Here is a 14,296-nt window from a genome sequence, read left to right on the forward strand (position 1 = left end):
TTCTCTATATATCAGTCTGTACCTCTGTATCTTTCTATCTTCATTTTAAAATTGGTGAACTAGTTGGAATGTAATATGCCCTCATCATGGAAAACCTCTGCTCCACAGGGCCATGTAGGAAGGAGTTCCCAGAGCCCTGCTGGATTTTTGGTTTTTTCTTTGTTTTTCTTTTTTGTCTGTTTTGTTTTGTTTCTACCAAAAATGCTTTGGCATCTGCTCCTTTCATTGTGTTGAGGCCAATGAAGTGTCAGTGCCTCTGCAGACTCCTGCTGCAGTGTTGCATCAGTCTGTGGAAGGAGAGGGCATGGAAGAGCTGATATACATGCATTACAGTAAAGCAATTACAATCTCAATGCTGCAATAGATGTGGTACAGTACGCCAGGTGAGATTTAAACTGTGCATTTTGCCTTTCAGCACTGCAGTGAGGAGTTAGCAAAGCGCTATGTTAGTCATCATTTAAAAAGCGCAACTTACGTGAAAAAACAGCAGCCTCCCTGAGAGCACTCTCCTTAGTGACATCACAAGAATAGCCAAGGATAGCTATTTCTTGATGGTTACTGCAGATTCTGTGGGTTATATTTACATCCCAGTTTCTCCAAACAATTTGGGCCAAAGGAATTAGAATTTTAAAGGAGTTTGAAAGAGCTTGACAGACTTCTGCGCCATTGGGATGGCGGTGCATCTCAAAGCTGCTTTACTTCTCCCAACATTGTATATAAAATTTGCTTCCAGTGAAACTCTACTGAACCATTTCAACCTACAATTAGTTTGTTATTGTTGTTGTTATCTGAATTGCCTGTTTCTGTAATAGCACTATTTTTCCTTGACATCTGTTAGATTATCAAAAGATTATTAGTCTCTTTTAAGAGCTTTAAGGAATCTGCCTCACTTCATTTCATCAAGAAATCACATTTTTGTTTTCTAGAAGTATGACTCGGAGTTGGATTTATAGCAGACCGTTGTGAATAAGCTATGCTTTTATGAAAAATATATCAGTGAAGAGTGCCAAAGAAAATAAAAGGAATTTTAGTGTTAATATCAACACCAAAAGCTATCCTGAGCCTTATGGCTTGTTTTTACAGTGCACCCTTTTTTCTCCTTTTCAAAAGGAGTTTCAGTATTTTTCCGGATAACATTCTGGCAAAGTAGGTGCTCCAGTCTGTCACTGAGTGTAGAGATTATACTGGGATAAATATAACTGTCATACTCACAGCGCATATAATGGAAATATTAAGATTTTTCTCACTGTTAAAACTTTTTATGTGCAGTAGGTCCATTTTTCAGTGCTTTCTAGATCAGTGATCGGCCTACTAAATGCTGTAAAAATAATAGTTACTGAAAACTCATTTAATTTATAAAATTATCACTATCAAAGTACAGCTTGGTGCCTACACTTATGACTTGTAAACAAGCCAGAAACTATTATTATTCCTTTCTATTAAGTAGCGTCTTTAAAATACACTATCCAGTACAACCCCATAAGGTAATTATAAATAATATATTATTTGCTAAACACGAAAGATTGGCATCTTCTAAATAAAACCAAAAATAGTACCCCTTTGCTACTGAAGATTTTTACTATAGCATTCTTGAAACATATTAAAATGAGAAAAAAATGATAAAAATGCCCCTCTAGTAGTCCACCTGTTACAGAAATATCACAAGCTGTATTCATGTTTTCATGTCTTACTCTTTTCTGTGCGTGTGGCAGGGAGTTGTTTTCTGTAAGCCCAAAGCAGTTTTCCCCGCTGTAATTCATGTTTATGCTGACTGCAAAATTGTTTCAAGAGTATCACAAATAGCAGCTAAACACTGTTCAGATCTGGAAATTATGATTCTTTAAACATGTCATTAATTTGGTAATTTTATATGTGGAATAATTAAGTAGCATCTAGTTTATTACTCCTGTTAGCTTCACTGTTTAGGACAATTGTTACAAAGAGAATTCATTTAACCTTCCTTTTTATCTCTTTATCTTTTTTTGCATAACAAAACAGATTCAAAGAGTAAGTACTTATTTTCAGCTTTGTTTCTAATAGAAATTGCATAGGAATAGAATTGCATAGGAATACTGACAACATACCAGTCTCTATTTTTAAGAAGAAGGGGTACTTGACAGTAAGAGTTAGTCCCTGTACTCCAGCTTGTTCCTGAACACAGCGTATGGCGAGGCTGAGTTACTTATGGCTACTCAGTGTATTTTATTATTGCATGTGAGCACACATTAAAGATACTGTGGTTCAGGACTATTGTGCCTATTTCCTGCAGAGAAAAAAGTAAATATTTCCGTGTCTGGGGTATTCCTCAAGCAAGACAGTGCATGTCAGGCTAGAGTGCATAGAGAGAATTCCCTAAAAACGATCAGGTATCAACCACCCTCAAAACCAAAGCAAGATAGAGCAGTCATGTCACCTCAGTGCCGCTCCTGAAGTTACACATATAGAATCATAGAATTGCAGAGGTTGGAAGGGACCTTTAAGATCATCAGGTCCAACCATTAACCTACCCTGACAAAAACCACTTCTAAACCATGTGCCTAAGTACCACATCTACCCTTTTTGTAAACAGCTCCAGGGATGGTGAATCCACCCCCTCCCTGGGCAGCCTATTCCAATGTTTAATAACCCTTTCAGTGAAAAAGTGTTTCCTAATATCCAATCTAAACCTCCCCTGACATAACTTAAACCCATTTCCTCTCATCCTATCACTTGTCACCAGGGAGAAGAGGTCAGCCCCCACCTCTCTACACCCTCCTTTCAGGTAGTTGTAGAGGGTGATAAAGTCTCCCCTCAGCCTCCTCTTCTCCAGGCTAAACAACCCCAGTTCCCTCAGTCATTCCTCATAAGATTTGTCCTCCAGACCCCTCACCAGCTTTGTAGCCCTTCTCTGGACACGCTCCAACACCTCAATGTCCTTCTTGTAGTGAGGGGCCCAAAACTGAACGCAGTACTCGAGGTGGGGCCTCACCAGTGCCGAGTACAGGGGGATGATCACTTCCCCAGTCCTGCTCACCACACTATCCCTGATGCAGGCCAGGATGCCGTTGGCCTTCTTGGCCACCTGGGCACACTGCCAGCTCATATTCAGCCGGCTGTCCACCAACACCCCCAGGTACTTTTCTGCCAGGCAGCTTTCAAGCCACTCTGCACCAATCGTATAGTGCTGCATTGGGTTGTTGTGACCCAAGTGCAGGACCCGACACTTGGCTTTGTTGAACTTCATACCATTGGCCTCGGCCCATCGGTCCAGTCTGTCCAGATCCCTCTGCAGAGCCAACCTACCCTGAAGCAGATCAACACGCCCGCCGAGTTTAGTGTCATCTGTGAACTTACTGTGGGTGCATTCGATCCCCTCATCCAGGCTTTGTTTTCTAGATAGAAAACAGAAATTTGTTTCATAGTGAAAACAAGTTTTTCAGGAAGGCTGTTCGTTGAGACAGAACAGCCAACTCTAATGAGAAAGGAGTTGTAAGTGATAAACTTTGCCAGAGCCTTTTTTTGTGTTTCTTGGCACTTGAATGAAGCACTTGACCGAGAGCTTACTCTCTCCACTTGTTAGTCTTGGGCAGCCAGAACAGATAGACCTCCTAATGAGAGCAGTGTCAAAGCTAGCACAGACATTTTTTCGTGGGAAATACCTTCAGTGGCAGTGACGTACTGCTGGTCAGGAGGTTTCTGTCCAGTGGGAGCTCAGGGATTCCAAGAGACAACAAATAACAGAGAGCTGAAAAGGCCAGGAAAAGATTATCACATTATTACTTTTCTTTGAAGACGACAAAACTCAGGCATGTTTTGAAAACTGTGGGAAAAAGCATAGATAACTTTACATCTCAGCTTATGTTAGGGTAGAGAGTGTTTCTAATAAGTATTTCTTCTTCCCTACGTGGCTTACCAAAGGCGACAGGCTGAGTGCGCAAAGACTGCGAGAATCCAGATGGCTTTACCAGCAGGCAAACCAGCAAGCACCGCTGCCAATAACCTCTATGAAGAGCTTGGCGACAGCACTATGTGAGTATTCTTTGTGATACATCAATAAAATTGTTAGTGACCGAAGCCATGATTCACTTTCTAGGGATATCGCTTCATGCGGTCTGTGTCAAAAAGGCAATTCTTCACGAAGGGGTCTTTCCCCAGCTGCTTGGGGTTTCTCAAACATCCAGAAAATAAATAGGATTACTCTGTAAGGAAAGAAAAAACAATTTAACCTGCTAATGGGGATTTCTTGTAGCGCATGGGGGAATCTCTAACAGGTTTTAAGTTGGCAAAAAGCAAGGTTTAGAAAACCAGGTGTTTTTTTCCAGAGGAAGAGCCTACAGCAGGCTCACCAGGGTGAGCCAGGACTGGGCTCCTTCAGTGCCTTGGCAAATCTAGGCCGGCATGCCACATTTTTCAAAGCTGTTGACTAAACCTATCCAATGAAATTGCTGCCCCAAAGCCCCCATTTGCTATAGTAAGAAATATTCTGTTGGGTAAAGTGAGGGGTTTTGTTCTAAATTCAAAACTGTTTGAATATTGAAATTAAAGGTAAAGGAACTATAAAAATTGAGAAACCACTGGCAGTTCAATGAATATATCTTTTTCCTATTATATGCTTGTAAAATAATAATATTGCAAAGTTGCCTACCTTTTCATGCTTCTGTAAATCTGAAGTTTATGGACTCCAATAACAATTTAACTCTCAGTATGAAAATGTTACAGCAGAGAATAGCCAATTAATATTTGTATCCTACTGGGGGGTTCTGTTGATAAGCTTGCCACACTTACTCATCTACGTTTACATTTTAAAGCCAAGGAAGGCTGAAGAGCATAGCGTTAATGATATGTTTGGAGGCAGGTAGAGAGAGAGCTGCTAGTGTTGTTGTGGATTGCCCAACTTCTACTCTAGTTTTCAGCATTATTTGTTTTGCTCAGAAAGTTGAAATTTTCCAGATGCTGTGATTGAGGTTATAAAATGTTAAGGAGGCATGACAGAGCGTATCACTGCTGGTTTAACTCCTGGCCATCTGAGTGCAGTCTCTGTTTGAAATAATTCCAGAGCTTGACCTTTTCTGTGTAAATAGAGGAGCTATACTTGAAGTGAGAATAGCTTCTCCTAACTGCTGAATTTCCCCTCCCTCCCCCCGCCTCTTGCCTTTGTGCAGTGTTACTGCTTGGGCAGGAAGGGAGGAAAAACATATTCGACAGTAGCATATAGTTGCATTTTTGAATGTGAGCACTTCTGCTTGTGAACCATGTGAGATCACAGCTGTACACATTTACACATACAGTGAGGTGCCCTGCTGGAAAAAAATCCCGTTTCTTTTGCATTTAACTAAATTTCTACTGAAATAAAATGACTCACTTCTACTAATTTTACTGGCAGTGATACAAAGCTGATTATCTGTGGCAATCGGATATCCCAGTGGATGAATCTGTGTTTTGTACTGATGAATACCTTATGCTAAACCCAGAACAAACCTCGTTTTGCTGGGGTTTTACCCACAAGATTTTTTTATGTTTTAGTACTGCAACTTAGAGGTGCAAATTTACAGATTTGCAGTATTGACTTTGAGGCTTAGATTTATGTTCATTTTGGCTAAAAATAGGTTTTACTGCACCAAAAAAAGATACCATGTTTGGAATATTTTCTCTTAGATGTCTTTGCATACAGCTAACGATATACTCATATCCATCATGCTAAGGAACGGATCAAACATAACCTAGTAAAAATCCTTACAGGATAAATGAACATCCTTAGGATTTTAAAGAAAATAATATGCTTCAATGAAAATAATCACAAATTATCTTTTTTTTTTCCTGACAAATATTTGATTTCAAAGCACTATTATACCTTAGGAAATTGTTATTTGGGAAATACCTTTTATTAACATTTTTCATTATTTTTAGTACAGTATTTTCTGTCTTTCGTTGTCCTAAGACAGTCATCTTTCATTTGCGGTGCTGCCTCGTGTCTTGTTTTCTTAATTTGGTGTTTATAGCAAATGAAATGGAACTAAGCTCTTTAGTTTTAAATCTGCCTTGTCTCATAATTTTCATTTTTCTCTGTCTTTGGATACATAGGCATCAGTAAGTAAGCTCATTTCATTGTCTTAATATTTGTAGCTAGTAGAAACGCTAGTTAATTTTCCTTTCAGTAATTCCCATTAAACGTTGCAGTCTGAAACTCATTATTTATTTGTCCATTGATCAAGTACAGGAAAGACATTTACTGTGAAGTTTCAATACTTCTGTGCTTCTTTATCCTTTTCTTGGAGGTAGAGATGAAGTATGATTGCTGAACTTGAATGGTATTATTTCTAAAGCCAAATCGTCCTACTGCCTTAGAAAAACCAAACAGAACCACCACTGAGTGCATGCACAGAGGTTTGCTTTCAGTTCATGAACTTAAAATCTCACAATTGGATGCAAGCAACATCTTTCTTGTCTGCTCTTTACAGTTCCTTGCAAGGCAGGTACTTTTTTTTTTTCACTTTACACAAATATGCTTCCAACTGGTCAGCTGATGTTTCTCATTGATTAAAATACCTATACATAAACAGAAAGAGATTGCAGGATGACCTCATGCTTGAGAGCCATCCTGTGAAGCAAGGAAGGAACTGAGAAGCTTTTGAAATAATCCGTTCCAGTAAGCATCAAGGTTATGTCATCTTGCATGAGCCTTCTACTGGAGGGTTTACTACAAGTTCAGAATCACTTATTTCTCTTGCCTCTAAATAGACTGAGGGTGCTTGACCAACCTCAAAGTATGCTGCTTTAGAATAAAGAATTAGTTTATTATTAATGTGAAGTCAGTTATTCTCCATACAGTTATATTCTGCCCAAAGGCAAGCCTTAGGCATAGTGGGTTTTGGACAACTGCAGTGCTTGGGGAGAGTTTACTCACTGGTATAACCCTTTGTAGCTTTGCTGGGTGTTATTTGCCAGTGGGAGAGCGATCCCTGCAGTGATTCTTCTCATCCGTCCTCTCGGATCCCTGTCACCATTGGGAAGCTCTAGCTCCTCTGCGTGGGTGCTCTCTCAGTCAAAACAGGAAACAAAAATTAAGAACCAATGTGTTTCACTACTAAATGCAGGCCTTTGGGGGACTTCCACATATTAAATAGCTTAGAGGAGATTTAATATCTCTTAGTTAACTCCTATCCAGTATCTAGTTATTTAAATTTCTCTTCCAGTTTTGCTAGAGACTATTTAACCACCAGAGGTTAAATTTCCATTAGTTTTCCATTAGGTAATATTTTCTGAGATATGAAAAAACAACATCAAAATAGATGGAAAAATATGACCGTGAGATCTAAAACTTTGTCTTCCAACATTCACGTAATCATGTAAAATGTAATTTTCCCCCTATTCCTTTGTCAATGAAGTCTAACCCCTTTTTTTATTGAAATTCTAAAGAATACGATTCAAATTTTGGCAGAGACAAGACTTGGAATTTTTAACTGAGAAGGTTTTTTGAAAATATTGGACAGCTCTAAGTCACTAAAAATAGTTTTATATGGTATTTTGATTTGCGCATGTGTAGAAGTCATTGCTGCTCACGCTATACTTCAGCTGCAGTTGCTTAACTGCAGAAAATAGGAAGGTTTTAAGTACGGCGTTCAAAATACGGAGTACCAGCATTAGGCAGAGGTAGTGAAGCTGTAGCTGAATTTGTACAAAAGTGGAATTCAGTCTTTCTACCGTAATGTTCCCTTATGCCATTGTGTTCTCACCATAGCCTACCTTACAGATACATTTAATGTTTCAGAGAGCTTTTTAGAGTAGCTGTCTTCTTTAAGACTGTTTTTTTGTTTGGGGTCTTTTTTGCATCCCCATGCTAGATGGCACTTCTGTTTAGTTACAATGGCAGCAATGGAAATGCATTTTGATTCAATCTCGTTGCTGACCAGGGTAATCTTCTCTTTGAAAGGATAAGAGGTTTGTTTTTCTATCTCACTCTGACATTGGCCGATATCTTAAATTTGTCACAGGTTGGGGGGAAATAAATTTATTTTCAGCCTCAGATGAGTATTATTTAAAATAGGGCTCTAAGGGCACACTTTTCTAGCAGGCAGTTTGGGGATATTGTTTTTTAAATCCTGTTTATTTTAAACTCTGCTCAGAAGTTTGTGGTGTTAAAAATATTTGAGGAAGGTAGGTTAATGAGGCACTCAGAGGTGCTAGACAAATTGCAGAAAATGGTGAGACCTCCTAATTTTGGTGTAGAAATTCAACGTAGTCCAACTGCAAGGGGTTTTCATTTGATTTAACGTGGTGCAGAGATGAAATTCACACACACATTGATACTTCTGCATCAATATGTGTATCATAAATGCAAGAAACAGTGCCCAGCTTGGTAATTCTTTAAGAGTCAGTGTCAGGAGAATGGTCTGAGTCTGACATGCATCTCAGCTGTCTGGCTTCAGCTTCTGTTGCCTGCCTCACGGAGACCTTACAGGTGTGCCGGGGTGCACCTCTGACTCCCCCTGGGGCCATGGTTTCAGGCTCACCATTGGCTGGAACCACGGTTCTAATTTTGTGTGTGACCTATGGCCAGTCCTTAAAAAGCAATGCAAGCACACTTAAAGACTGCCTAATCATAAACGTGTCTTATAGACTAGCAGAGTTGATGCACGATTATTATAAATAGGTTTAATCTAAAAATACCTGTGAATATTCTGTGTTGGCTGTGTGCAGTGTGGCACAGTGCTACTGCCATTTGAATGATAGAGACAATTATACATAGTATACATACCATGAGTCCATATTATCTCACAGATAAATTGTATCACATAACTATGTAGCATTGATGTTTTGTGTCACTGGGGAGATAGGGTACAGTATTGACTGATACTTTTGAGATCTAAGGGCTTTTTTTAAAAAGAGGCTAACTTATTTTTGAACTTGCTGAGTAGCTGAAAACTTGTTTTAATTTTTCTTCCTCCTCCAAGTCCTTCTCCCTTAAAGAAGATGTAAAAGTAAATGTCTTCCCCAGTAGTCTAGTAAATGTGATCTTTCTGTTGGGTAGTAGTAGCTTGCTAGAAGTAATTTAATGGCTCTGATTCATATCATAAGTTCTTTTTTTTCTCTCTCATAAGTGTCTGTGTCCATGCATGTTTCCTCACATGTGATTATCTTCTTTTCTTTCAAGTCTTTTTCTTCTCTACCATTTCCAACAAAGCAGGGGAAAAAAGTCAGTCTTAGAAGAAGGAGACCGTCAGAGAGTTATAAGCAGCTTTGCTTCCCGTGCTATTGAGGCTCACAAGCAATCTAATATCAATGGATCATTGAACAATAATCTCCCCAAATCTTCAAGTAACATTACTTTTTTATCTGATGAGAACCCATTAACTACTCAAAACCCATTATATGTGGAAGGTGTCACTCAAAGTCCTGCTGCTGCTGAATTTCTACGGAAAAGAAATGATACTCTAGATACTCTTTCTCCTTCAACACTAGTCTTGAGAGATGCCTCTTTGGGAGGCAGTCACCGTGCGTGGACGGTACCAACTCACATTACTAAGAGACACGCGCCTGGTTCTCTGAGTAGGCCAGTTATCATGGACCCCATTCAGTGGCAACAGGAGAGACTCAAAGCAGAGAATGAAGGAACTGAAAATCAGCATAGCAGTGTTGATATTAGCAGTCCACTATTGCAAAAAATAAGTGGCCCCAAGTTAACTGTAAAAGAGAAGGCCAGACAGTTTGAGCAGCAGGCTTTGCAGGAAATAAAGCAAGTGAAATCTCCTGATGTGAAATCCATCAGATCGCCAACACACAGCATCTGTTTCCAAGAAGGAGAGAACGTGCTAGAGCAGTCTCCTAAAAGTGTGGTTGCTTCTCCTTGCCTTCGCTCTTCTACTCTGTCCTCTCCAACACCTTGTGCTGAAGTAGTTGAACCGGAGGCCTCCGCGGTCCCCGCTGTAATCATCACTCACCACGACTATCCTGAAGAACTTTCTCCTCCACCAACTCACAAACCAACTCCTCCGTCTTTTAGGATAAAGAAATCCATTTGCCAAAGTTTTCTAGCTCCTCAGACCAAAGAAGTTATAGAAAGCATTCCAGATCCGCCTAAAATTCCCCCACCCCCACCTCCACTGCTGCCACCTCCACCACCACCACCACTTCCATCCCCTCCTCTGTTGCCACCGCATCCTCCGCCTCTGCCCGCAGTTTCTCTTTCTTCTTCTTCATCTCCTCTTACCACCCAGCACCTCTCTCCTGCCAAGCATTCAAAATCCCCTGCCAAACAGCCAGCTGTACCACCACCGGCCACAGTGCCAGAGCCTCCTCCCCGTAGGGAGCTGAAAGGTATTCTTAAAAACATTCAGAATTTAGCAGCGATCGAAAAGTCTGTGGCCAACATGTACAGCCAAATAGACAAAAACCACGTTCTGCCCAAGCACGTTTCTAAGCTCAAACCAGTTGCAACACCAGAGCTGCCAACTCCAGAAGCTGCGGCTGAGCTCAACCAGCAGAATGGCAACTTGAGCTGTGTTGTGGAGGAGCTTGAGAAACGCTTTCCGTCTCAGTCGACAGCACTGTAATATTTACGGTTGGATGTTTTCTGCATGTAACATTTTGAGTGAGATGACTCTAATGCAGCACATGGTATCTGCCTCAGACTCTCTAGAAATTCAGACTTTTTCCCTTTCTCTGCTGTATATCACTACTTACTTAGTCCTAATCCCAAATTGAGGGACATTGTCTTTCCTGTTTGCTCGGAAATTTGTAATGTATAATAATTCTACAAGTTGTTTTCTCAGAGGTACATCTTGCTGTTCTATGATGGAAAATGGTCCGTTTTTACCCAAGGATTGGTCATAAAAGGCAGAGGGCTTGATACTGCTTTATGTTAAGCAGCCTTCACTGTAGGTAGTATCAGTAAGCAGAGTGATTTTTCTGCAGCTGTAATTGGAATCTCTTGCTTTGCCCCTAAAACGTACCACCTGGGAGGAATCTTACTGTCAAATATTGGATGTCAAAGAAAGCAGTACTGGTAGTAAGCAGGTTCAGCAATAGCGAGCCAGAGTTATTGCAGTAATGCATCTTCGTATTCTGCGGGAGGTGACACAACGCTCTGCTATGCTGGCATGCTTTCTTTCAGTTCACGTTTGCATCTCAAGTCAGAAGAGTTTTGTCTTCATTTGTCAATAAACCTGGCTGTCTTCCCTCCTGTTACCTATGTTCTGCCTTCCATTGCATTTTTTATATTGTAACTGCATGTTAAAAGTTTTTATTTTGTAAATTTCTTTAATGTACAAAGCATTTGTTTGGTTTTTATTTTGTATGTGCATGTTGTTGATGTCTCTCTTTAACTTTCATGTCTCTAGTTTGCCATGAGCTTTACAGCTGAAACATCTCACTTATCTTAAATTGTAATAAAGTCACTCTGATTAGTGTCACCAAGTGAAGATTTTTCAAGTACTTGTAAAAATCCATGTAATATGGATTTACTTACTGGCTTTTTTGCTCACAGTCATCTAAATCAGACCTTTACATTAAATACGTCAATTATAGTAATTATAGTAAATTAGCTTATCCTTTGATATAAATGGTAAGTAAAAGCAGTTTTGGCATTTTAAATGAATGTTAGTTTGGTTCGACTTGCAAGTTTCCTTTTAGTCTTTTGCCAAAATTCAAAATATTTGTGTTTAATATGAGTATTTTAAAAGACATATTGGGAAAGGCTGATATTACATAGTGAAGAAAATCTAAACCCCCAGTTCAGTATCAAATGTAATCCTGAGCAAAAAGGTAATTAATTATTTATCAGACTGTCTAGAGATACTCAGCTTTTCCATGGTGCTTGGCTTTTTCTCTTTTCTCTTTTTTTTTTTTTTTTTTTTTTTTAAATCTGCAGTTAGGACATGTACGGATGCTTCAGTCGGAAACTGCTGAAGGTAGTTTCTCTTTCTTTGTCCCAGAGCCAAAAATCCATGAACTCCATCACACAAGTTTCGCTGACACATTAGAATCTTTCTTTGCTTAAAACTCTTGTTGGGCTAGACTGTAGTTCCAAGACACATATAGTAGCTAAATGTGTGAGGGGAATGATTATCAATTTTTGCTGTAACAGAATCTGTATCATTTATGAGATGCACGCGTGTAGAATACCTGCCAATGATGCTAAATTCTCTGTGAGTGGCACAACTGCAGCACCAGCAACAAATTGACAAACTTCAGCAGCTATTAGGTAGGGAAGCTTTTCCGATTTAAGAGCTGGAATTAGAAGATGGCTTACATGTGTACTTGCTTCTGTGCGTCTGCGATGGTCCAGGCATGGAGACAGTGGGACAGTGGAAAGCATGCAGAGCTGTGCATGAGAAATGATTGTGCTAAGCATGGTCAGAGTGGATCAACACTTAAGACAGAGATTTGAATTTAAGTACCCAAAACCCACTTTAGAGCTTGTAGATCCATAACAGATGCTTTTGTGAAGTTCATTACATCCCTAGTGAAATACTAGACAAATATGACCTAATTTTGCAGTGTCTAGTGTCACGCAGCAAAGATGCAGGTGTTTAGTAATCCACAACTTAAACTCCAAAGGTTGTATTTGGCTACAATTATTTGTGGCATTCCTTAAGCAGAAAGAATGGAGATCACACAGGAGCTACTTTTTAAATATTGCGTTTTGTCAGTCCCAGAAGAGTCTGTGGGGGGTCATGGTAATCAGCTCTTCACTAATGGGGAACACCTACTTTCTCAGTCTGGAAACCTTTATTGAGTTGGAAAGTTTGTGAAACCTAGTTTCATTTTGTCTGGAATTAACGTAACCTTTGTTCTCCTGCTGGTTTTTTGAATAGCCTTTGTTAAAAAAACCATTCTATTAGACCGGGAAAGAAACTGTACCAATAGCATGTATTTTTAACCCACCCCAGGGAAGTTCTGTCCCATTGATATGTCTGGATGCTACTGCAGTTCTACAGCACTACAAAGTGTTTTAACCAATATATTAGCTGCTGAGAAGTTGAGCATACATAAACGTATTGCCCCTTCTTCAGGTTGTCTGATTTGGTTAATTAGTGTCAGAAGTGACCCTGGATATCTCTCTCATCCTTTCATCATCAGCTTGACTGGGTTGAGTTCTGAGCAGGAGTAGAGATTGCAAAGCTGATATCGAGCAGTAGCACATTGTTACTCATCTGCCTTCCAGATTCTTTCTCCTCAGTTCCAGCTATGAACTGCAGGAAACCTCAATTTTAAGAGTGAGAGCAAATTGATAAGCAGTTGCCTTCTCTGAGTAGTATCTGTAGTATTTGGGGTTTATGATGTTTTTGCTTTTAATGTGAAAACAGATATAAAGTACAAAATAGTAAATGCCTGCTGGGATGCCGGTAATTGGGAAAATTGTTGCTTTAGGGAAATCACAATTCCTTTAACCTATGTTAGCAACACAGACCTGTGAAAGGTTGGTATATTTTGTACATGTAAATTCATTCCTGTTTTATCTTTCATGTTAAGTCCCAGCAGCCTATACTAGCTGTCATATTATCCTGCATCATCATAGGCACGATGTCCTTGCTTCCCATTTTGCATTGAAGATTTCTCTCTGACTGACTGCAGTGAAGTCTGGCTGATAATGTTTATCCAGAAGCAATTCCTCCCTCGCTGGAGAGCTTTAATCCCTTCCCGAAAACAAATGATGTGGTTTTGACCTTTGCCTTTTTGTCAGAATAGATCCTTGTGCTGTATTGAGTGAATGGGTATTTTTTGTCTTATGGGGGCTTTTTTGTTCTTCTAATCATGGCCACACAAAACTGTACAAGAAGTATAAGCATCTCTCAAAACACAGCGTGGTGCTATTTTTAAGAAAGCTGAATTCCAGATTGAATGAGAATTACTTATATTATGCTTTTAATCTGCAATATAGTGACTACTCGAGAGTAATTAAGATGAATAGGCTTTCTTATCCTCTGTGCAACACAAGACCTTTATCTGAAGATTGTTGTAGGCGATACAGAAACTGAATACCGTGCTCCTCAAGTGGGCTTTGAAAAGTCACAGATCATCTTTTGATGATAAATCTTCATTTCAGTTGTTCATTAGTTTTTTATTATATGAGCAACAGCATTAATTTAATGCTGATAATCAATTCCATGTGTTGAATATTAATAGAAAACTTTATAGATGGTGATATTAAAGAATTAAAAGGATTTCTACTCTGTTCTTTATTATTTGCTCAAGTGTAATTAAAGAATTTCCCTAGACTACTGTCTGTGTAGCAGGTTAAGCTCAACGTAATTTTAAGCATTTACCCTTTCCTTAAAAAAAAAATTAAAAAAAATCCAGGCTTATCCTTAATAATAAT

General features: G+C 39.3%; 1 protein-coding gene across 4 annotated transcripts in view; it reads left to right on the forward strand.

The window, feature by feature from the left end:
* PCDH15 (protocadherin related 15) overlaps nt 1-14,296 on the forward strand; it is a gene marked incomplete at both ends in the record, with an annotated part of 369,409 nt that overhangs the window by 343,346 nt on the left and 11,767 nt on the right. For all 4 annotated transcript variants that reach the window (XM_082486051.1, XM_082486048.1, XM_082486050.1 and 1 more), the window contains one exon: nt 3,898-4,008. In XM_082486051.1, the coding sequence (XP_082342177.1) occupies nt 3,898-4,008 (111 nt within the window). The remainder of the gene's footprint in view (nt 1-3,897; nt 4,009-14,296) is intronic.

The sequence above is a fragment of the Vanellus vanellus genome, assembly GCF_965231255.1.
Source record: "Vanellus vanellus genome assembly, chromosome: 7".
Taxonomy (NCBI): domain Eukaryota; kingdom Metazoa; phylum Chordata; class Aves; order Charadriiformes; family Charadriidae; genus Vanellus; species Vanellus vanellus.